At 48.9% G+C, this 25735-nt stretch overlaps 1 protein-coding gene across 12 annotated transcripts in view; it reads right to left on the reverse strand.

Annotated features, from left to right (window-relative positions):
* EIF4G3 (eukaryotic translation initiation factor 4 gamma 3) overlaps window positions 1–25735 on the reverse strand; it is a 90705-nt gene that overhangs the window by 63142 nt on the left and 1828 nt on the right. For 10 of the 12 annotated variants that reach the window (XM_072354067.1, XM_072354075.1, XM_072354074.1 and 7 more), the window contains exons 2-3: window positions 7630–7705; window positions 5075–5218 (exon numbers count right to left, since the gene is read on the reverse strand). In XM_072354067.1, the coding sequence (XP_072210168.1) occupies window positions 5075–5218; window positions 7630–7705 (220 nt within the window). The remainder of the gene's footprint in view (window positions 1–5074; window positions 5219–7629; window positions 7706–25735) is intronic. The other 2 variants (XM_072354076.1, XM_072354068.1) reach the window with 1 other exon arrangement.

The following is a 25735-nucleotide window of genomic DNA, read 5'->3' on the forward strand; positions in this document are numbered from 1 at the left end:
AGTAGAAATTATTAAACATAAGAAAGTGGCAAATCGCTTCATGTTGTTTTATGTTATCAAAAAATGCATTTCAATAAGTGGGAGAGTCTGAAAAGCATCACCATAAAGCACAACGCACGTGACTGATAACAGAAAGCGCATATAAAACCTCCTGAAGAAAGGGAGCTGTGACTCTCCTAGGGAGAACCCTCCTGCTGGATGGTGCGCCCAGGACACACTGGGTGAGCTCTGCATTCAAACTTCTGTGTCTGCAGCAGGGAGATAGGCCAGGGTGACTCCAAGCCAGGGCAGCTTACACCCGACAGCAAGCAAGCTTAAGCAGGAGAAAAACACTGACCTTCACCTGCTGGCCACCCAAGACCACAGCAGTGACCACTGCTCTGGCCCAAGGGTCTGCACAGAACTCATCCTGTGCAAGCCCAGTCTGTACTGCAGCCCTCACCGTGCACATGCAGGTGACCAAGTTGTAATGGGTTCTCCTCCTTCCTTATTAGAATAAGACAAAAAGAAGAACAAGGCTGCTTTCAGTCCCTCCCAAGTGCCAACTCATTCATCCCCTCCTCATCACAGCTTTGAAAAATTAACTGTTTCCAAGACGAAACAATTACAGAAGTTAATGGCATCAATGTGTACTTGAAGCCGTACTGCGCCTTTCCTGCTATCCCAGAGATCCACAAAAGCCTGCAGCTCTTCTTAAACACAGCTGCATTCCCCAAATTCAAAGTCAAAATTAAGGAGGTAGAAGGCACAGGGATTCATCAATCCCACAGAGGGATGTTACACGAGCAAACATCTCCTGTGCTGTTAACCCCATCAAAACGCCCCTAATCCTATTACACAACACAGAGTTCGGCTGCCCTTCCAGCAGCCTTTCTGCACAAAGGCCAGAAGAAGCTTATGCCTCTCCCGGGTTTATCAGCTATTAAATAACTCACCGTTCAGACCTCCACCTGCAGTCATCTACTCCTCACAAGCTCAGGAGCAGTGAGCTGCATTACAAACATGAGTGTTATAATGAGCATGTTGCAGGGCGTGCTGCTGGCACCACCAGAGCGCAGCTACGTCAGTGTTCTTCATCCCTGCTATCTGCTATGGACAGATGACCTGTTAATTCATTAAAAGCATGTAATATCTGAAATGATGATGGGAGGGAAATACTGAATAAACACCATGGCTATAACAGAACTCCAGCTCCCACAGGAAGAAGCCAAGATAATAAATAAAGGGGTGTGGGGATTGCCTGTAACATGCCACAGATGGCACGCAGACACCGCCTGGCGCAGCCTCCCAGGCCGTGAGGTACCAAGGAATGTCTCAGTGCTGTTACAAATGCTAATTGCACGATGGTGACATTTTTGAGGACCAGAATGAGACCACAAAACTCTTTTCACTTAAGGCAAAGAACCAGATGGTAACAAGCTTCAGCTAGTACAATCTGTTTTGGATTTAAATCAGCCACCTAGAAGTCAAGGTCTCTGTATACTGGGATCCTAAGAATTCAGCTCTCAGCACTTTTGTTTTCTGTGAGTATATCTTGACGTTGTTACAAACAGATAAGGCATTATTAAACACAGCTGTCAATGGGTACAGCAGCTTCAGAGGGAGCTCCTACTGGATGCCACAGGGTGCTCAGCAGTGCCAGCCCAGCAGAGCACTGATCTGCAGCGCACAGCGTTCTGGGAGCAAAACCTGAAGCATTCATGATTACAGACGAAACTCCAGGCCATTTGTTACAAGAGTTGCTGGTCGGTGCTGCGCACCCTTGTCCCAAACCAGAGGAATCTCTCACTTCAAAACTAAAGCAGAGAAACAAAGAATCTTCTTTGGAACACTATTTCTGAACCATTCCCCCATTGTGTTCCTTCACGTCCCACACCAGACTCCACCACCCTTGCTCCCCTGCTCCCTGGGATCCTTCACAGCACTCCGAGGCCTTGGTGAGGAAGACTGAGCAGCCCCATCCTGACGCCTCCTGCGCGCTGCCTCCTGCCTGCAGGAGCCCCTCTTCCTCCTCTCACCGCTCAGCAGAGGGAAGCACTCTTCTGCTGTCTCCTTCCAAGTCCCAGTCTGGCTGCTTTGGAAGATCTCTGCTTTATTGCTGTTCCCTTCACAAGGCACGGCTGCACAATATATTACCACAGCACAGAGTCAGAGCAGGCTGCAGATTTACAGCCCCTCAGCTGTTCTGTGTTAACAGCCCGTGTGAACGCCGTGCTGCACAGCCTCACATCCAGCATGAGATCAGTGTGCTCCAGCAAGTAGTACTCTACCATGCCCCACGCCCTACCTGAGCCCAGCAGAACTTGCTCTGGTTACCATGCTTAAACTTATCTACTGCCTTTTGCTGATTTCTCCTTTTCTCAGCATGCTGAAAAAGTCTCAGATGAGTCCCAGGTGAGGAGGCAGGGCTGAGCCACTCCTCACCTGCTGCACAGGAACCGCTGCACAGTGCGGAGAGGTGAGATGTCATGTCTGCTGTAGCAACACTGCAGCAACATGTGCTGTTTGCTCCCAAATGCAAGTAGAGCTCAGCACATTCTGGAGCAGTGTGACTTCAAGGCCCTGGAATTTGGGAAGCTGAGGGAAACAGAAGTGCTGGTCTTGCTGTGGGAGCAATTCTCACTGCTGCCAAGCTCTTCCTGTCGTGCTGCAGAACTAATTCTGCAGGGCAGCACAGTGCCAGAGGCAGGTCACTGCAGAAGTTGAACAGCAAGCCTCTCTCCTGTTTGGCTATGTTAAGTGGAAAAGGCAGAAGAGTAAGCAAAGGGACACCGAGCAACAGCAGCACACAGCCATCTGCTTCTGTTCATTTAAATGGAGAAGGAAAGACAGCTACAGAAGTACCGCATTCATCTGCACCTGGCTCTCATTCCCACAGCAGACACCAACCGCCCCGTATGCTGTTGCAGCCTGTGCCATCCCAGATGTGCTTTCCTAGGCCCAGCAACCTCTCTCAGCTCATCCCAGATATCTGCAGAGCTACAAAGCACCCGAGTTTTGCACAGGGAGCGACCCCTTTGCAGAGCACTGGGCTGACAGTGCTGGCACAGTCTGGGACCATACCAGTGATGTGTATGCTAGCAATGTGCAAAATGGTTTTTAGATCTCAGTACCTGAAGCCCAAAAGCATGTACAAGTTTTCATCCACTGCTGCTTACACGGCTGTCCCTACCCTGAAAAGACTCAGTTTTAAGGAAATTCATTAAGTCATGGGCCTGGGGAAAAAAGAATGATGCCTGAATCAGATTCTTACCCAAATGAAGTGCTCTGTTCCTTACTGTCTTCACTGCTCTCAAATCAAGAACACACATGTCAGGCACGACTGGAAAAATGCAAAGACAACCTCTGCAGTGCAGGTTGCAGAGATCAGGGGCAGTTCATGAAATGCTACTTTGGTGCTACAGAACTTATGAGTACACCACTCCTCAGAACCCCACGTCAGCTCCCAGCCCTGTACCTCAAATGGGAAACATTAGGAGTCCAGGGGTCTGAACAGAGGAAAAGAACAATCAGAGCACAGAAAATCATTCGTGTGATGAGAGATTTCAGGGACTTTTGATTGTTTACTCAAATGAAAACAAATACATTAAGTCGTGACAGAATTTCCCCAAAAATGTGGTCTGCAAACAAGAGACTTCTACTCACCTCATTTCTTAACACAAACACATGAGGGCATTTAGAGAAACCCAGAGGAGAAAAATGATAGATGCAATAAATAGGTAACGCTTCCACCCCACAACCTGCAAAGCCAGAAAATTGGTTATTGTGTTATAACACTGTGACTCAACATTTGACCACAGCTGAAGTGAGGTACAGGAGAGAATGCTAACATTTCTATGGTTGAAGGCAAAAAAAACAACAAAAAACCGGAACAATCACATAACCACAGCCTTCAAGTTGACCCAAACCCCTACCAGCTAAGGGCACAGACAAGCACACACTGCCGACAAACAGAAAGCACTACTACTGCTGTTCTGCCACCAAATCCCAACTTTGTGGCACTGCTGCAGACCTGCCCCGACCGCGTGTGGCTGAGCCAGCACACCTCCTCCCCCTGCAGTCCCACCAGCAGGGCTGCCCCATGCCAGCAGGGGACACAAAGCCCCTGAATCCTGAGAAGGACACGAGGTCAGGGTCCTGCTGGTAGCAGCAAGGTGACACAAGCCGCCTGACCCTCATTTCCAAAAGAATAAAAGCCAGCAGAACAGGAAACGAGTGTTTTCCCCGCTTGCCAGAGCGCTGATCTGGCACACAGCCCACTGTCTACGTACGCACTGACTCAACAGGAAAATATTAAGGGAAGAAAAAAACCTTGATTAGGGTTTTCTTGTTAAGAAGCTGCCCAGAATGTCCTCTTCCCTCCCCTCTTATCTACCACAATTAGCTTCCCTCTGTTTATGGTGTCTACCAGGAATGAGCTCTGTGATCCCTGGCACAAGCTGGCCAGCATGTAGTTTGCTCTGCAGCCCTGCTGTGCTCTTCAGCTCAGCCTTCAAACCAGAGACTTCCTAACCAACAGCCATGCCACGAAAGCACAAGAGACCACTCAGACTGCTGACTAACGCCCGCAAGCTACTTGTGATCCTGAATAGATACTTCAGCCTCTGACTTCCCACTTCATGAAAGACGAACATTTGCACATTTTCAAACATAACCACAGGTCTCCCATTTTCCCACCAAGCACTATCAGTCATGCATCACTGAGCTTTATCCAGAACACAGAACATCAAGGTGAAGTGTTCCTCGCATGACCTCATTTGTTTTCACACATCTTGTGGTCTGAAAGGTCAACTGGGGTTTAATATTTCACCCAAACTGAAGAGGCTGGCAGGAAGGACAGAATCTCACCTCCCCCAGCACAGCCACCAGCTCACAGAAACATGCAGCTGTCCCCATCCCATCGCAGCGTGTCACCCTGCCCAACAGCCTGTCCTCAACAGCCAGATTGAGTTGTCCTTCCATCAACTTGTACTGGCCACAGACAAGACAGGTACACTGAATTTGAGCAGCAAAGCCGAGAACTACACAAGAGGAAAAGAGTGCGGCTGGGAACGTGCTGCTCCGGTGCTCTTACCTGTGAGAGCCCTGGGGACGATGCATGTCCCGGTGGCGTTGCAGCAATATTTGGGTGTCCTTTATTTATTTCATGTGCAGTGTAAGGGGATGGGGCAGGAGGACCCGGCTGTCTTGCTACTTGTGTTACCTGTGTGGAGATAAACTGTTAGTAAAACAGAACATTAGTAATCTGATCTGTAGAGATTCTGTCCTCTTCTTAAGAAAGCAGCTAGCAGCACAGTATTATTATCATTATTTTTAGTGAGACTCCATACAAGTCAATGCAAACAAATAAGGAAAATGGGGAAGGACTGAAAACCAAGAGCACCAGCCAGAGCCACTGGGAAATGGGGAGGAATGCTGGGGCCGTGCTGTGCAGCACTCACCCCTCTGGCTCCAGGCTGCAGCCTTCCATGACATACTGTACCCAACCTCACTGATTCTGCATCACCAGAAAGGCAGGAGCAAAGCCCTGGCTCTTCATCTGCAGCTGAGCATTAGCACCAAGTGGCAAGATAGCATAACAGCAGAAGTCACTGAGTTCAACTACATGCTTTCCCAAGTCACGCTGTTACATTCCAAATGTTGATGCTTTCTTAAACATTACCTCCAACACTGAAACAGCTGCACCGTCAACAAGAATGATAAGGTGCAATCTTCCAGGGCTTGGAAACAGCCCAGAACTGTTCAGTGCAGGGAGATTTACAGGACCCTGGTGCTCCCCTTGAAGGGAGGTCAGGGATGAGCACAAACTTGGGCTGAGGTTATTAAGGAAGCATACATCCATAAATCCAGAGCTGAAATAATTCTCCTAAAAATAGATACAGAAAATTGCATACTAATTTGCTAAGTTGTCTGCATCTTTTGTTTTTCAGAAGCCTTTTAAAGCAAATAACAGACAACGTGTGAGGAAAACTCAGGCTGCAACTCTCCCTTTGAGTTTAAATCTTTTGCTTTCAGCGAGTTTTTGCACTATTCTTCCCCTTCTGAGTCCACAACTTCAGGCACACAGCAACACCCAGGAAACCCTCAGGTAAGACCACAAGGGACAGGGCACACCACAAGCATCCCAAAGATGAAGCAAAAACTGACTTGGGCAGAACCTCTTTCCTCCCAGAACCTAGCCTAACCACCAGACCAACACAGAGACCCCCAGAATGCCCACAAGGTGGAGTGGCCTCCAGAGCCCATCTGCCCGCAGCACCGGGGCTGCTCATCCTCTGTAATCTCTTTTCTCCATGACTGCCTTCAGTATCCCTTTAAGCACACCAAGGCGGGCTGGGAGTGCTCATCCCACCACCAGGGACAACCTGCTGCCCAGGGCTTTTATCACAGGTGACAAGGACCTCACAGAAGGTGTAGGAGTGACCGCAAGGATCTCTCTGCTGGGAACCACCAGGAAGGAAGCAGCTCACAAGGAAAGATTCAAAACCTCACACCCAGAAAGCAGCTCTTCTGGCACACCTGAGCACCTCCAAGCTCCCAGACCAGCTGTACTTGTGTGTCCTCCATCCCCATTCAGATTTCCAGGATTTACTCCATGTCTGCCATCTGCCAAAAGGCTTTGGGAGGAAAGTTCTCATGGAACCCAACTGAAAAATGGCACTCCTTTCCCTAAAACGGAACACTTTCTCCCCAACTTGTGTTTTCTAAAAGCACAGCGACATTTTCAGCCCTGCCTTCTGCTCCTGCACCACACCAAGGAGGGCTATTTTCCACAGTGAAAATACATTTTAGCTCATTCTTTACTGTTACTTATACGTTTCACATCAATTTACATTCTTACAGTCGCCTTTTTCCCCACAGGCAACTGCTTTATACCCTCACAAAGAACTGAAATAAGTGGGTCGGGGGGGTCCCCTGGGCACAGAGGTGATGAGGGAAGGAAGAGCCCTTGTGCAGCAGCCTGAGTTCTTCTAGAAACAAACTGTCTGCAAAACACAGATGGAACTCCCGGCATCCACAGCTTTTCTCCCTGTCTCCCAGATAATAAGGAGCTGCTTGGAAGAACCTTTTTGGCATTCAAAATATTTGCACTCTCCCACCAGAAAAGCAAAGCGGTGCTTTCCCAGGGCTCTGCTGATTTAACATAGCTTAGAAATAACGTCGGGCTTCCAGCCATTGCTATGCAGGAAACAAAAGAAATGAATCAAAGGAAAATAGTGTCATACGTTCACAAACACCACTGTGTTTCGGAGTTGAGACTCCCTGATGACCCAGCTTTACCAACAAACATGAACCAAAGCACCTATCCCAGGTTTTCATTGTGCCATCATAACATTTCTCTGCAGCTTCAAAAAGAGCATTCAATGCAAAAACCCCGATCTCCCTGGGCTGCTCCTGTGACAGGACGTGCAGCACAAGGCAGGAGGGATGGAGTCAACCAACGGTGTGCAGGATGCCTTCATCTCACTGCCAACTCCATCTTAGGAAACCCACTGTTCTCTGCTGAATTAGCAGGAAAGGAAGGGATCCCAAAGCCTGGAGACAGCATCACTGCTTACCTATTTGCATGCAAGAAACCAGGCAATTCCAGTGCTGGGAAGCACCCAGCAGCATCACACAGATACTCACAGTGCTGTACACGGCGGAGACGGTCGGCGTGAAGATCCGCTCCTCCAGGGGCTGCTGCACGGGGCCGCGGGGGATCCTGTGGGCAGCACATTAAGGAAAGCGGCACGGAGGGATGTGGGGGGCAGCACTGCTTCCTCCCTCCGCCTCACACAGAGCCACAGTCACCATCACCCTATTTGCATTTGCTTCCCTATGGCAGTAAGTCCCCTCCTTGCCCACTCAACAAAGCTGCTGCCAACAGGTTTTAAGTCTCGGTGTAGAGACCACTGTGGTTCCCGAGTTGGAAAGGTACTCAGAATAAATAAAGGAGGAAAGGAATAAATGAATGAGCAATCTCTGCTCCAAAAGGGACCGTTCCCAAGTTTGGAAAAACTGTTTCATCCTCAAGCAGGTTAGGATTTATTTTCTTATTTTAGAACTTTATATAAGCCATGGGAAAATAATCTCTGAGCAGTTAACTCACTGCCTGCGCCCAGGGCTGGGTGGGCTGTTCCCAGGGTGGCTGCTTCCAGATCACTTCTGGAAACCAACAGCTCTCATCAGATTAAAAGGAAACCTCTAAGTCCTTCTGCTACAGGACTTGATCTGGGCATAAGACTGATGGAGAGAGAAGTGCCTTAAGTTCCAGTAAGTCTTAATGAGATCCAAAGGGTGGAGAAAGTGCTTATTTCCTGTACCTGGCTTCTGGCAAATGCAGGCACTGGGTGGGCAGCACAGCACTACTGGGGCTCCAAAGGGATGGGATGCAATGGGCAGAGCAGTGCTCCCAGGGCTCCTACAGGATAGGATGGGATGGGCAGAGCTCTGATGGGATGAGCAGAGTGCTGCTTCTGGGGCTCTGATGGGATGGGCAGAGCATGTACTCCTGGGGTCCTGATGGGATGGGAGAGTGTGCTCCTGGGGGCTCCGATGGGATGGGATAGGCTGAGCAGTGCTCCAGGGGCTACAAGCAAGGTATTTTAGTACAGCCTGCCTGCAGCACTCCTTGCTACCTGGGGAATTTAGCCCCCATTGCCACATGTCCATGCTGCCATGCCATACAGACGACAAATGCACAGCACTTACAGCCAGAAGGAATTCCTTGCTGAAATCTCCCTCTAGTACAATACAAGTGAGCCCTTTGCCAGCCCCTGGGGTTAAACAACCCCACTGTATGGCCCTGCTTGTACCACAACTGTGCATTAATAAATGAAAATACGAGGCAAAGCCATCAGGGGAGCGTACAGAGCTTGGAACCACAGCAAACCCAAACCTTCAGCACCACCTGCAGCTTTCTGGTGCACGGAATGTAAGGGCCACTCAGCCGGGTGGTGCTGGGCAGCATCAGCAGTCCATGTCCGAGGGGAGCTTCATCACAGCATAAACTCCTCAGGAAGCAGTTGTGCAAATTCTGACTTCATGCTCCAAAGCAGCTGCTCCCTGTGCCATAAGAGACCAGGAGGCACAGCCGCATGCCTGGTTATTTAGCAGGTACTTTAAATCAGTGAAACCCACCGAGAGACACCAAAAAATAAACACTTCCTGGCACGAGCACACCAAACTGCAGTCAGAGGTTCAGAGATGCAGGCGAAGAATTCCCTGCCCCTCTGCCAATTAAGGGCTCCTCATTAAGCACTGCTCGCAAGCTACATCCCAATCCAGATGCGGCAAGCAGTGAGGCTGTCAGCACTTACCCAGATCACACCATGCTCCCAACCAGCACTCTCCCTGAAAATAAAAACTTTCCCTGAAATTCACCTCAAGTTTCTTACCTTATTACGTATCATTTGTCTCAGTGTTTCTTTTTAAGTAATCCAGACACCTCCCACCCCTTCTGCCTGCCGTAACATCACCTGATCTACACTGCACACATCTCTCCACCCTCCAACTTCTGCACTTTCAGAAGTGTTGCCGGCACTTCATTCATCCCCCAATGCTTCCAAATAAAAATCAGCAATATTAGGGGCAGCAGCTGCAGGCAGACGTGCTGGTTACACCTGCAGACAAGCACCTAATTATCTGGAGCTCATTACTTTCAGGCTCAGTTTTGCATCTCTAAATTAAAGAGAACTGGAGATGGCTCAGCAGCATGTGAATTACCCGCAGCCCTCACCTTACCCAGCCCTGAGCAGGAAGAGCTGTCAGCATGGGCACCATGGCCATGCAAATACAGCAGAACCCAATGCACCGTGCACCCCACACAGTGCTGGGAGATCTGCTTGTGCAACTCAGCCTGTCTTTGTCAACCTAGATGCCAAAGGAAATCATTTCTGTCCCACTGCAGCTCACACTGAAGCATCTCCAAAAAGTTAGTTACCAAAGCACAGACTGAACAGGGCTACAGCCAGATGGGGATCCAGCTGTAAGCACCACAGATGCCCCCTGCATTACAGCTGTGCCCTGTAACAGGCCAGCAAGGAGAACAGGGGGCTGTAGCACGGCTCTTGCCAATCTACAGACAACTCTTCAGCAGCCAGGTCGCTTGAAAATGTTTGTTCACTGGCCCATCTTCCTCCATCAAACAGCAGCTGCTGTTTTTCTTAAATTCACATTTTATTCTTACAATACACAGACTCTTCCAAGAGATGGAAAAGTCAACAGACTTCATCAGCTCCCTTCAGCTGGGAAGTCACGACATCATGGAGAACACGCCAAGGGTTGCAGCCTTAAAATTCCATTTCATCTCTGCAGCAACTTGATTATGATCCATGGAGCCATAGTAGTACACCTGTACGGTTGGCTCATGGCTATGGACCCAGGGGGCAACACCCTCACCTGTCCAGCATTGCCCCAGCAATATCAGGCCCGAAGGACAAGCAGTTCTGTTCTGAGCATTAAGTGCCCTGGGAAAGGAGTCTGTTGGCACTCACATGAGCTGGGGAGTGACAGATCACAGGTAGGAGCAGCTCGAGTGCTGAGGAACAAGCACAGCCCTCATCCTGCTCGGTGCAGGCAGAGCAGTTACAGGAATGTGATACCACTGGAGCACAGGGCTCTAACTTACATGCAAGGCACAGTAGGGTTAGGGACAAACAAATGGACAGGACAAACAAAAGGCAGCAGTCAAAGAAAAAAATAATAATAGCAAGGAACCTTCTCAAAGTCATCACACCTGCCATGCCCACAGGGATGGAGTGTCACTGGTGGAGTCCTCACACCGCCTCATCCTTGCAGAGGTGAGCCAGGAGATGTTTACAGTCACTCAGAAGCCACCTTCCTTGTGAAACTTCTCTGATGTATGGCACCGGGAGCTCTTCACCTCAGCAGCACCCATATACCTGCAGTGGAGGGCTGCACACAGCTCCTCAATCACTGGAAGATGGCTCTGCAGCCATACCAGCACCCTTCGCTCACAAAGCCGGTGCTGCTTTGGTGCATGAAGTTATCTGGCATAGCTTGAGAAAGAATAATTTAGCAGCAGCCTGTGAAAATCTGCTGCATTCTGTTCTAAATTTATGTGAGATACAGTGTGTTATGGATGCTGGGCCCAGGCCCTCGTCAGGCAGGAAGGCCCTGAGAGGCTGGAACCAGCCCTGTGCTGCTCAGCAGAGTGCAGTCCACCTGGTGCGGGCAGGGAGGGTTTCCAGGGGCCCATCCAACACAGAGCAAGAAGCCCTACCAGTCATCCACATGGGTATCTGCTGAATGGGGAAGCACTGAAGCCTTTCACTCAGGGAGCAGCTGACGCCTCCCCAGGCTTCCACCAGATTTAAGTGTGAGCAAATTTTCAAGGATGCTCAAAGCACCACACACAGCTCTTACACCCCATCCCTGCAGGAAGCTCTTGCTCCATAACCTTCCCTAATGCCATATGATGAGTGCTCCAGTGAGGAGCAGGGCCAGAACCCCACACACACATCCCAGCTGAGACCCACACTGTCAGAATGCAAAGCAATACAACCAAACACCCTGCTGCCTTGAACCTGGGCCAACCTCACAATAATCCAGAATGCTTCAGTTAATCTTTTGTTCAAAAATTAACTTGTAAGGACCTGTAAGTCAGAATTCTGCTAAATGAAAGATTCTACAGGAGCCCGTGCCGAGCTGAGCCGCTCACAGCTCTTCACGTGCAGGGGTCGACTGATCCCCTGGAGGAGTCAAAGCAACTTTACTTTTAATCTATGGTGGGCTCACTTCCTCTTCATATCACTTACTATTAACCTTCACTGCATGGTAATGACAACCACCAGCTCTGCTGAAGGGGAAACCCAAGTGGAAATCCCCAGTGGGATCTGCAGACCTGAGCTCTGATTCATTTCCCCACACCTGCCACAGCCTGCAGCACTTAGCGTGGCCCTATCAAAGGCCTTTGCTGGTGGTTATACAGACATTAGGGTGACTTGCATCAAAATGCTTAGAGATGCTTCTTAAAACACTGAGGACAACCAATGGGAGCCCTTTTAATCGGCTGCACCAGAAAGTGTTTCCAACAAAGAAAATCCCAGGAGAGGCTGCTGGCAGGCAAGAGGAAAAAGAAACATTGAGGCTGCAGAGCAAGAACATCAGCATCCCAACCTGCAGCCTCTGCTCAGTGTTACTGGGAGCCATTCAGCCAACCAGGGAGACAGCCTGGTTTCCACTCAACTGTTTTAATTTTGCATTATTTTACCTTGTAAATACCTGACTGAAACACACATTGGTGATCAGCTCTTGTATGCCTTTACCCCTACCAGGTACGCCATAACCTTGTTGGAGAAGGAGAGGCTCTTACAGTCATTTGAAGTTAAAAATAATAACCACATTTTTTTCCTTCCAAGGCATTCAACCCCTCTGCTGTGCACACTGGAGCTGTCCTTGTGCTCACAGCAGTCCCAGCACTACACACGAGGGTTGCCGGTGACTCTCAGCAGGGCTAAGGTCTCACCTGCAACTGCAGTAACGCCCTCAAAACAGGGACAGCTGAGCTGTGCTTTCTTTGGGAAGAAGTGGATAGATGGCAGTGGAGGAACGTATGAAGTGGGCATTCATGATATTTGTCAAGAGAGAAAGCAATCTGGGGTTCTGGCACCTGGAAAAGCTTTTCAAATGCAATGGTTATTTGGCAAAGGAGCGACAGAACCTCCTGAATCTCATCTCTGAAGCTTGAATTTTGGTGTGGAGCTGTGCCAAACCATCCACGTCCCCACACAAAGCACCTGCTTCCAAGAAAGCTCTCATGTTCAAACAAGTCCCAGAGAGGCTGTGGATGCACCATCCCTGGAGGTGTTTAAGGCCGCACTGGATGGGGCCCTGGGCAATTTGGTCAATTAGTGCCTAACAGCCCTGCCTGTGGCAGAGCCCAGGAACCCGATGTTCCTTGAGGATCCAACCCAAGTCATTCTATGATGCTACAAAAAAAAAAAAAAAGTAAGCAGATCTCAAGAGGACAGACACTTGAGATGGAAGAGTCTGCATGAAAAGCAGTACTAAGACACTTAGCATGAGGACGTGTAAAAGCAAGCAAATCCATATTTATTTCCAGTGCATCTCCCACACTTTGTACTCCAATAGCCATTGTTAACATCAAAGGTACAAAAAGAGCAGCAGTGAAAGGGGCACCCAAGGTCAAAACATAGGCCAAGGCTCTTCAACCCAAGATTCTGATTACAGGAGCCTTCCACTGAGGCCCACGGGAGCTGCACAACGTGAACAGGGATCTCAAAGCAAGCACACCAAGGGGCACAGAGGGTCAGGATAACACACCCCAGTGCAAACCCTCTGCCACTGCATTACACTGGCTGAAGATACAAGGAAAAACACCCTCTTGTTATCAGTTGGGAATATTCGGCACCAAATTAAGTAGAAGTGGTAAGGACAGTTTTAGTGCTGTCTCACAGACATGTTCCATACCCCTAAGCACGGTGAAGACCCCAAAGCCTTCAGATTTATTTCCCCTCAATCTGTGAGGGCCTGAATTTATCAGCCTTCCAGACACTGGGCAAGGCCCATCTCTTCATACAGGAAACTGGGAGGAATTCAGATGGTGCTTTATTTAACATTCAGACTCCCCCTATAGCACTACACTGCCACACAGCGAGGTCACCCCAGGCATTTACTTACAAAAGCTGAAAAAAATAACAAAAGAACAACTGAAAAACCAGAACCAGATCCTCTGACAAGGAAAACAAAACTAAAGACAACACTGACCAGGGCAGGAGGGGCGTTCGCAGTGTGCAGCTGAGCACCTGTAAAGCTGGCCCTGACTACAAGAACTCATTTTGAGTAATTAGGAAATAGCGGATTTTTATTATATATATATATATATATATATGTTTTGGGGGGCACGGGGCTAAGGAAACCTTCCAAGCAATGAACTACATCTGCAATAATGCTGGAAGCTTCCTCCCAGGAGTGATGGTATCCACAACATCTCCACCTTCTACTGTGCAAAGTACTTCCAAATCTGTTCTGTCCCATTTAACAGAATGGTGCCATGAGGTATTGGCCACACTCACACGATCTTTTAAAAGGTGCAGAAATAGAGTCACACTTATCACTCCGAGCACCACAGTTTATGCTCTCATTGAGTAGAAGACAACACAGCTTTTCGGTCCATTAAACAGCAGTTTAAAGGGCCGAAAATCCACCTTTTTGGGGAAAAAAGGAGGTGTGCTGAGATGCTCCAAAGCATATGGCAGCCACTGCAGGCACCACAACACAGCTCTGAGGGCAGGAGTTCATTGCCACCACCATCCCCAACACCATTCGGTTTGTCTCCAACAACACACCTGCTCTGCGAGAATGCTACCCCAGCAATGGTCTGCAGTGGAGAAGAGACAACCCTAACATCATCCACCTCCCTCTTGGATGCTTTCATCTTTATTTCTGCGTGCCTGCTCTGCATCAGCCCTTCAATCAGCTGCTTCCTAACATTTGATTTCCAGGAATTAATTCCCACATTGATGTTTTAGAACTATTAGAAAGCACCTTCCAGCAGCTTTCAGATTTACTAGCACAGGAACAGAGAAGTAGCTTGGTTTTTGCTCATCTCGACCTGCTGGTAGGAAGGAGCACACACATGCATCCTCCACTTGCAAAACAAAGCCACACGTTACATCCACTTGGGAAGACACTGAATGAATTTACAATTCATGAACAATGCTCTCCATGCACCTAACAGCCAATTAGCAGAGCCAGCTGTGCCAGTAAGGGCCTTCCTCTTCCGCTTCCCAATGCCAGACCAGAACTAACCAGGAGAACGTGGAGACAGACACATCAGGAGGGGGGAGGCCAGTGAGCAGCCCCACAGCTCTCAATCACGTCCTGCTCCATGGGGATCTGCCCGCAGCACACACCGCTCTCCGTGCTGCAGAGCAGGGTGAGATGGCGCACTCCTTCTCAGCTCTCTGCAACTTTTCCTGCAAACTGAGCAAACAAAATGAATGCAGAAATATCATTGCGGCTCCTGAAATGTATTAACAATGAGAGTGAGGGCTGCTGAAAGAGAAAGCGGGGACTGAAAGTATTAACAAAAGCCCACAGCACACTGGCTGTGGCTAAAGCTAGGGCCTGAAAGACTTCTTTGTTACCCGGTCAATGCAAGCCTATTCAGCGGCCCAATATATAGCAGAAAGAAAGTGAGGGTGGGAGGAAGAAGGGTACTGTCTCTTCAGGGGACGACTCCTCAGCTGCCAGGCTGCGAGGGGAGCAGGGTGCTCCAACACAGCGAGCTCTGAGCAGCCCAGCACCACCCGCTCACCAGCAGGGCTGCAAGAGCTCGACGCGGGTCCTGGCACGCAGTGCAGCCCATCGTGCACCCTCTGCTGCTCAGGGAGATGCAGAAAGGCTCTGCAGGAATAAAGTAGCGCACGCTGCCTGGCAAACCCTGTCTTTCTGCACCAACTGATGCCGCTGCACTGAAGCGCACACTTTGCTTCTAGGGACTCCACAGTTATTTTTGGAGTTGGCCAACAGGCAAGAAATTTCTCTATGAAAACAAGCAAATTAATTTCACTGCCTTTAAGCAAGGGCTTAACTGCCATCGCAGCAATAACTTCTGTGAGAGCAGCTTGTAAAGATGAAACTTTTTTTCCCCTGTGCCACGGCTGAGCTAAAAGGGAGCAAAACTCCACGGTTACCCTGGTTTTAATTAAATTTGATTGATAGCACATTACGTGAGCACGCACAAAGCCGCAGTTTGCACAGGATGCCGCTTCCTTTCAGGTTTTTCAATACAGAAAGGACTCCCGTTCTCAACTGCTATGATAAAGATCTTTTTGGAAGCGCCGATCTGTTGGAGCGCTGCGAAGCAGGGAGGGCCTCATTAAGGGCAGTGTGGTGCCGCGGACATCCCCATGCTCCGGGCACAAACCCTCCTTTGTTTCTTTGCAGGTGGAGAGGGACGAAACGTGGGGAAGAGGAACTTAAATAAAAAGCTTCTGAAGCAAAACCTCTCGTGCTGCACACAGTACCTGTGGCTGCTCAGAGCGGGGTTTTCCAGCATGCTCTAACATCACCTCTTCATTTTCCCTTTTTTAACGTCTGCTACACACTCAGCTCCAGCAGCAACTTCAATTGGACCCCTTCACTGCAAAGCTGTACTGTTGCCACCACAGACACACAAGCACCAGGAAGGTCCACATGGCAGCACGCTCTGCCTTCAGGTGAATCTCAATGTGTTTGTTCCACTTATTTTAGCATCATACAACCCAGAAATACCAACTGAGGCCAACACACTTTCTGAATGCCAGCATTCAGATATCAAACAGGATGAGGACAAAGGCTGCAGGGCAGCATTCTCTGTACAGCCCAGACAGGGCAGCAGGGACAAACAGCGCAGCAAGGAGGTGTGAGCCGTGTAAGCCCCTTCAAAGCATGGTCAGTGATGGCTTCCTGCTTTTACATCCCTTGTTTTTACTGAACTGTGAACCGTAAGGGGCACAGAGCTTTTAACCACCTCATTCATCCTGACTCAGTCATCATGTTTTGCAGCTGCCTGAGCCTGCTGAGATGGGAAGTTCTGCTGTCCCCCACTGCCACCCAAGGCGGCACAGACACCGTGCAGACACCCCTCCCCAGGACAGGAACAGGATCTCACCCCTATTCCAGCTGATGGTTAAAGAACTCTTCGCTTCAGAGCACCACATGGTTAACTCCACACAAGCTTCAGCCGCCTTCTGTCCAAGGAGACGTGAATGTTCCTAAGGGGAAGTTGATATTACCACTACACAAGTGATGTTGCCAAGGAGCATCTGCCAGGCACATGTGCTGCCCTTTGCTATTTGTGGGGCAACCACTCCTGGGTTGGTGCAAGGACCATTTACTGCACTTCCCATATTCTTAAAGGGAATTTCCCAAGTCCAGGCTCTCTGCAGGCTTAGGGCACATCGGCAAAGCAAGGAAGCCCCTCTCCAACACTCTGGACTCACCAAACTCCCATATAGCCATGCCACAGCCACTGCAGGGCTGGAGCAGCTTTGAGCTGTCATAGGGCAGTCGGCTCAGTCCACTCCAGAGCGACAGCACAGATAACCCGGGGAGCAGCATGCACAGATCCCTGCCTGGAAGTTCATGAGATCCCAGGAGCAACAGTCAGTTGCAGCTCCATTATTCAAATCTTGATTAAATCTAGCACAGAGGATATTTCTTAATCAACATACCTCAAGTGACTACTTGAAGGCTAATCCCTCAAAGCCTTCATTCAGGGTAGAGAAGATTCTTCTGTAGCTTTAACACACCAAGGAGCAGGTAGAACATGAAAACGATTATCCACCAAGCTTGTTCCTTCCAGAAATACTTGGCAAAGCACTGCATCTTTTTTTTTTTTTTTTTTTTTTTTTTTTTTTTGGTCTGTTTCATATAAACACAATGTAAAATGAAGTTGCAACAGTCTCAAAATGCCCTTCGGCATCTAAAAACGAACCAGGCTGGGAGGCAAGAAACCACCACTACACATGAGGCATTCCTCAGCATGGCGCAGCAAGAGAAGGTCCTCTGCATACTGCTAACTGCATTTATTTTTGCAATTAGCTACAACAGAAGGAAAAAAGAGGAGAAAAAAAAATACATTGCCTGGAAGAGAGAGCTATCTTAGCATTGCTTTCCTCTCCAAGGCCCTTCTAGACCAGCCTCTGGCTACCAAGTGTTTGGTAACTGCTAAGCTGTGTTTACGGATGGGCTGAGCAGGGAGATGGCATGCTGGCACCAAACACTCCCAAGCACACACACCAGAGGTGACTGCACACTGAAACTGCCCCTGAGACCATGAATGTGAAGAGGCTGCTAAAATAAGGCACCAAAAATAAGGCTTCAGCTGCTGCTCAGCCCCAGCTGATAACCACAGCCTCCATCGAGCTAATCACACCCCGCAGCTTCACCAGCACAAAAACCATCAGATTCTTCCCCAAACAGCTTCAGTGGATCAACTCTTGCTTACAGCATTCAGATGAGACTGAATGGTAGGAGTGGGAGAAGGAAATATGGGCAAAGTTTCCTGGATTACTTAATCAAAGCGACTGACTGCATCCAGACAGGGGGAAGGTAGAAATGCGGCCGGCAGGCAGCCCATCACTCCCAGTGAGCACAGAGGAGCCCTGAGAAAGAAACTATCATTTGGGAGAGTAGGATGGAAGGAAAGAGAGAAATCATTCATAGGAAATAAGCACTTAGACAGAAGCTTCACACCCACAGAAGTCCCGAGCAGCGGCCAAGCACGAGCTGGGGTAACACGGGCCAACGAGGCACAAAGCAACATCAGAGACAGCGTGTGTGAGGAGCACCGTGGTTCCCTTCATCACATCCCCTGGGACAGCACTACCACCGCAGCCAGCAGCCTGCCAGCAAGAACAGGTTGGGATTGTTTGCTCCATGTTTTGCCTTTCCCCCCCCCCTTCTTCAGAACAGTTCCTTAACACACACTGAGTTACTTCTATACCAAGTTCTTACTGCAGACACACAGCTAGCTGAGAACACTGGAGTTCAAGCAGAGAAAGCAGAGGGCCAGGTGAGAGTCAGGCGAGAAGCACAGAGCAGCAGGCCCTGCTCATCCCAAACCAAAGCAGGGCAGGGACTGGGGCATTAAGGGCAATACCAAGCTTGATAGAAAGATACAACATTATGCTTTTCCAGTGGGAGATTATTAGATACCCCAGAAGAAAACAAAACTAAAAGCCCCACCACCTCAGTTTCAGCAGACCTTTGGCCAAACTCAGCCCACCAGCTTACAGCCTACCACAACCTTCAGCGCTGCTCTATCTGCCCTCCAGCACAAAACTCACCAAGTGAAGCCATCCAGCTCCAGTTCCCCTCCAGTATAGCAATTACCTGCATCTGGGGCATGTCATTACAAGATAAGAACGGGGAAAAAAAGCTTCCAAGCCAGACTCCAGCACTGCAGCAGTGCTCATCTGCAGTGATTTTCACCTGCAAGCCCAGATTTCATTTTTACCCTCCTGGGCATTTCATTCACACAGAACTGCCTCCAGCCCACCCACTGCCTTCCTCGTGCCACACAAACACAGATCAGCTGCTCCAGCTGCCAAGGCCACCACACAGACAAACCTCTCTGCTCTACAGGGACAGCCATTGGGACTCACCAGCCTCATGGTGTGCCCCACTCACCAGGTTGTACTTTCTACCACATCTCTAATACTTCACACTGCAACTTGAGATGAAAACAGAACACCCTGCTGGTCAGTCTGTCAGGAACCATCACGGTGATAACAGTGTTATCACCCAGACTGACTGTCCTCCCAAGAACTCCCCTAGTACATTTCTTGTGAGAAGGAACGTGCACTTCAGCTCCCAGTTTTCTAACACCTTGCCTTTCCCCTCCAGAATCCGTATTTCAGCAGTTTATCAAAATGAAATGAAACTGTAAGTACCCTCTTGCCATGCGCAGAACTTATGACTTCTCTCAGGTTCAAATCCCAGGTCAGACAAAAGGCAATCCTGGAAGCACAGCCCCCTGGGACGGCAGAGCGATGCCTCACACCCCACTGCAGAGCCACAGCTCAAAGCAGCCCATCTGGCAGGAGCTCCAGGCCTCTGTGATCCAATGCTCTGCACATCCACTTCTTCACACACAAAGATGTATAGACATGATTCCCCATGGAAGGAAGCTCAGGACCCATCCATACCTTCTGCCTGCTCAGACCTCTCTGCATGCAGGAGACATCAAGACAAACACTCAGGTGCAGGGAAGAAAGGAAGAAAATGGTTTGCTTCCATCTGGTAGCACTGAGCTTTGTGTTGGACGCTTCAGAACAGGAAGGGACTGAAGCAAACACCCCAGGCTGTCTGTGGTGCAGAGCAGAGAGGAGCCAGGCAGCCGCACATCGCTCCTCCAGCCAGCAGAAGCTCTAAAGGCATCCCAGCACCTCCCAGCAGCTCCAACACGCAGCAGCCTGGGACTGCTTCTCCCACCCCACAGCTGCAGATGTTCAGAGGTCCCACACCCTTATGGCAGACCCTGGGGCTGTAGTATGAGCAGGACAGTTATATGACACTTCGTTCCATCAAACCACACTTATGCTTCTCCCTGTGCAATGCAGGAACATTTGTGACCTACCCCCATCAAACATGACAGATCTCTGATGTCCTCCATGCATCAACAAAAGCACATCACACTGAGAATGGAGCTAGATCTTAAGGAAGAGCAGCCCAAGCTCCTCCTCTCAGGAAACACTTCAGCCTTCTCCTGGAAGCAGAGCTCAGCAGGCTGCCCCAAGCTGTTCCCAAGTGACCTCAGGGCATTTTGGCTCAGCCATGACAATGCCAGCTCCTCTGTGGAGACAAAGAGCCATCCCTGCTTTCAGCACATCCCAGCACAGAGGGAGGCAGCCCTACACTGTCAGCAGAGCTCTGCTTTCTTCCGTAGGAGCTCTACAATGACCCACGGCCCAGTAATACAGGCTCCTGCACCTCTCCTCACCATAAACCTCATTAAGACACACACACTTCACTAGAAAGCTTTTGCTGACTATTCCCACTGCTGACATTCAATAAGACATTCTGGACAGAAGTCTCCACCATAAAATTCACATGTTTTTAGTCTGCCAGGATCAGAATTTGGTGACAGCACAATTCATTCATTTATGTATTGATCTTAACATCAGCCTGAGTGGATAAAGCACGCTTTGGCTTCAGCAAGAGATGGAGACAGTGCCAACCGCCGGCAGCAATCGTTTCTGATAGGCCTGCAGCACCAGGTGCCACCACCCTGCAGCACAGCTGGATCCCATGTTTGGGGGGCAGGAACAGGAATCCTGCACAGCCAAACTCAGTGTGCAAACTCAGAACTAAACACTTAAAAATGAAGCAGTCCGGTTGTGCAGGTGGACTTCTGTAGTTAGTTTGCTGTGTCTTTTTTTAATTAAGAAATTATAAAATGGAGCAGTTGAAGCTCTCAGAGCATCCTGCAGGATTCCCCTCGGCGATATTTGCGTATCAACAAAAACTCCATCTTTTTTCTTTGCAAAAGGAACATAAAAAGCACTTGGAAATCTACCTTAAAACACTTCCACTGAAGGAAACACACAGCCTAAGTTGAAGACAGGTTGACAGGTGAATTATTTGCACTTTACAGCTCCAGAATACAAAACGCAGAGCTCAGAAGAGTAAAGCATTTGAAGACAGACCATTCAGGAACTGTATTTGTATCTGTGTCAGCACTGGAAGGAGAGATGCCACAAACCGAAGCTCACCATACGTCCTACAGCAAGCTGAACTCCTCAGAAGCTCAACAAGCACAGCTAGGAGCACATCCTACACCAGCCTCATAAGACTGAAATGGGCATCAATCAACCGCTCCCAAAACTGCTCTCCCAGCACACTCCGGAGCCTCACCTGCACCACTAATTTCCCATCAGAAGTCACAACTAATGTGCTTCAGGCACTTTTTGATTTCAGGCTTTGCCTTCCCCCAGGTAAATGGCCCAGACTAACCTCTCAGCCATTGCACCCTGCCAAGTTCCCTTGCAAACACAACACACATCCTGTGTCCACCCCCATGTACCAGCTGCATGCTGCCAGATGAGACACCTGCTGTCACACCTGTGGGCAGGAACCCACTTCTTAACACAGATATTTCCCTTCTCCAGGAAGTCAGAATCATAGAATGGCCTGGGTTGAAAAGGACCATAAGCATCTTCTAGTCTCAATCCCCCTGCTACGTGCAGAGCTGCAAGCAGGACTGCTAAAACACCTCCCCGACCCTTGCAGGCAGGTGCCCTCCTGAGCCTGAAAGAACAGGAGACTTCCCTCAGTTTTCCTTTCCATTAAAAGGACAAAACAAGCCCTGAAAAACACCATTCTCAAGAAACAGCAACTTCTGTGACTTCATAATAATAAGTAAAAGAGAGAAATCTTTTTCAGGCTGCTATTAGCACAGGTTCTAATGGATTTTCAAAAGCCACCAGCACGGGCATTTAAATCAAGCTCCTGGTAATTCAGTAACTCACACATTGTCACTCTCAGGTGTAAATCAAACCGAAACAAAAACAAATAGGGAATCATTATTTGGCAACCTGAGAGAGAACCAGCACAACATGTAGCAGCTTCCACCCTGCAAAGGCTTTACAACCCAGGAAAATCTGCATTATTTAAGTTGTTCAGCTGTGTGAGCTCTTCTTGCTTCTCTCTGCCACTTCCCCAATAGTTTTAAAGGACGCTCCCGGCACCGGGCAAGGATCAAAGATGTGTTTCTCTGTCGAGACGTGCAGTTTAGAAGCCACTTTGCTTTTCCTCAGGCTTGTTTAGAGCTCTAGAAATACATCAACTCCCACCCAGACAAAGGACACACAGAGACCTTACAACCAACAGCAGAAACACATTACTTTCATGGTGGGGTTGACTCAGATCTGATACAACCTAGGGAAGCCTTGGGGCCTTGCTCTGTGTAGGAAAGCAGTCCATTTCTGGCCATCTCAGATGACTGAAGAGCAAAGCGGACGTAAAAACAACTTTTAACAATAGAGAACATGTAATTTTCCTCTCACGAAGGAAAAAAGCACTGTCCCATTAACCCAGTTACGTGCCTGGCAGCAATTTGAGTCAAGTCCCATCAGCAACAGTGTGCCATCACCTGCTAGGAGGAGAGAGCATGCTCCAGGACACCTCCCCGAGTCACAAAACACAACACAAGGATAACACGTACCTGAGAAAATTACCGGCCTAAAAGCTCCTTCTGTTCTCCTCCCTTTCATCCTTTCCTTTGTTTTACTTTATTTTTTAAGAACGCATCCTATTTTCTCCCTCCACCACATTATTTCCTACTTGGGAGGCAAAACCAAGTCCACAGCCCAGAAAGGAAAACTGTGCCTACAAGAAGTTCTTGGAAATACCTCGAAGTGCAAACGTGGAACGCTGAGAAGTCACACCAGCTTTCAGAATGGGAAAATAAGCTCCTGAGCTTGCCCAGAGCGTGGCACCTCAAGCCCTGCAGCAAACACCAGCACCCTCCTGCTCATTCACACTAGAAAAGCCTGTGCAATTACAAGCAGACATCCAGTCACAGATGCAGCTTCCCACTAAAGAAATGCCTGTAAAGCAGTGATACTACCCACCTCTAATTCCTCGGAGTGAAAATTCCAGCAACTCTAATCATATTAGAGGATTTACGCACAACTAAACTTGACAGTTGACTAGCCCTGAAAATGCTGGATTAGGGAGAAAAAGAAAATATAGGTTATCTCTAAAGAGAGGCCTTCACTGCTAACTCTTCCCATGAAACAAAACCACAGCAAATGCAACAGCTCCACACAGCCCAGCACGAGCTGCTGACATGAAAGAGCCTTTCAGGCCTGACACAGCAACAAAGCCCGCACATGCAGATGGGCATCCTACTTCCCAATGCTGAGCAGGGCACTTTGTTCTTCTGGTTCTCCCACCACTCCCCAATCAACTTCTTACCATGGATAAAAATAAAGCCCGCCTTCTGAAATGGGTACTGCGCAACAAAATAGACATACCTGTGAGTAAAGCAACCTCGTCCTGCAGACTTCTGCCATAGAACACAGGCCGGCACATCTCCAGACATGAGAAGAAAACAAGCTGTTGCAAATCCCATTTTTGGAAGAATGGCTTTCTCTAAGACATTTCACCACAAAATCTTATAAAGCCAGTAAAGTGACACATCTGCGCTATAACATGATCAGCTTTTGTCGTTAAATAAATTAAAGCTATTTCTGCTTGAAAGAACTCTGAGATGTGCCAAGGCTGGGGAATATCAGCATGGAGACAGCCGAGGTCTAAAAGCACTCAATTTTTGGCAATACGCTCACGCCCTGTGCCTGCTCCTCCTCTGCAGGGCAATTCCTCCACTTGTTGTGTTTTCAGAGGATGCTCTCCTACTGCAAGCCCTCCTAAGAAATAAGATGGCTTGATGGTTGGACTACGGGTTGATGACTGGACTAGATGATCTTAGTGGTCTTTTCCACAACTCTATGGCCTTCAAGGCTTCACATATATTTAAAACAGAAACACTTCACAGGGAATACAGCTGTCCCTTGTGCCCCTTTGCTCAGCCAAGGTTTCAGAAAGCTCCTGAGCTCGAGGCTCATACTGCCAATAGCAACTGAGGAATACCTCTGAGCTCATCCCAGTCCTCCCTTCCTACCCACCTCTCTCCTTTTACAACCAGTACTTCAAACATCTTTATCCCAAAGCTCCAGTTGGATCATCAACAACATCCCATCCCCACCCTGTGTTCACATGGCTCTCCTCCACTTCTGCACACATATCCTGACAGAGCTACCACAAGGAGCAGCTGCTGGAAGGGCCTGAGCACAGCCAGCCAGGGCACCTTGTGGGAACAGAAACACACGTCAAGTTAGCCAAGAACACCTGCAAAACCAGAGCTTCTATGCACAGAAAGGCACTGCACACACACAGACAACAAAAGCCACAAATGCCAACCATTCCTTTCTGCTTCTCAGAAATAGAATCAAAGTGTGAGGGCTGTAAGGACAGAGGCAGACTTTTAAGCAACAGTCCTGAGTATGGCACACACCAATCTATTTGCCCTTTGTAGTGCAGGTCTGGGCCGGGAAGACACTGGTGACCTAATTATATTGATCCGCCATGTTTATTCACAGCATGCAGACTTTTTGAACAGCAAATGGTTATAACACACAAAAGTACCTTCGGAAGTGCATAAGTGGGTGCATGGAGGGAAGGGAAGAAGCGCTCTGCACTGAACACAAAGCAGCTTGCAAACACGAAAGGCTGCAGGGAGCAGACAGCCCACAGCGCACCTCCTTGGTGCCACGCTTTATGGAGGAAGCCTTGCTGCACAACAACATGCACACAAACCTGCTCCTCAGGGACAGCCTGACAGCCAAGCAAAAATGGGCAGATCTAAGGTGATGTTTGATAAAAGCATCCCCAAAGCGTCATTTCACAGCAATACAGACCCACCCATCCGTCCCATACAGGGCCAGGGCGCCAGGGCTCACACCAACAGCCTTGGGCACTGCTCCTGCCTGCAGCCAGGCCTGGCCACCACTAAAGCCATGATGCCGGCCTAACTTACTCCTACATAGACAATTGCATTTCTTGAGGCCACGGTGCTACAGCAGTATTTCAAAGCAGAGTCTTGTCTTGCAGCAGCCCCGCTGACTTCCCATCCAGCATGTAACAACAGACCTCCTGACAGAACATCGCTCTTCTCCATGTCTGTCACCCTCCAGCTTTGCTTTCCTTCAAGAAATCTCTTTTGAAAACCTCATCCCCCCCAAGTTTTTCTTCCCGCTCATTACTCACTTCCTACAAATGCACACAAAGCAAGAAAACCTCTTTCTTGCATGGCTTTGTCCCCCCCAGTTCTGCTTTTCCAGTCATATATACAGCCCTTTAATTCCATGTGACGCTGAAACCACATGCTTCCAAAAACACAAAGTTCACCACGTGCAAAGAGCTGTAGTTTAAAAAGCCTGAGCCAGCACCTCCATCTATCTACCTACCGACACGTAACCTTCATCTGTGGTGGCACAATGGCTCCTATCAGCCAACAGCCCCCACACAGACAAGCAGGTCCCAGACGTGAGCTGTACAGAACTGCATCTCCAGTTCATCTGCCATGGGTAATTCTGCCTCAACAGTGGCACCAAAGCAGCAAAAAAAAAAGCCCAAAACCAAACGGAGCTAAAAATAAGGCTGAAGTCAGATGACCCTCTAAACTTCAGTAAAGCTCCAGTGAACTATGCTCCCA

Source organism: Excalfactoria chinensis, chromosome 20 (genome assembly GCF_039878825.1).
Source record: "Excalfactoria chinensis isolate bCotChi1 chromosome 20, bCotChi1.hap2, whole genome shotgun sequence".
In the NCBI taxonomy this organism is placed as follows: domain Eukaryota; kingdom Metazoa; phylum Chordata; class Aves; order Galliformes; family Phasianidae; genus Excalfactoria; species Excalfactoria chinensis.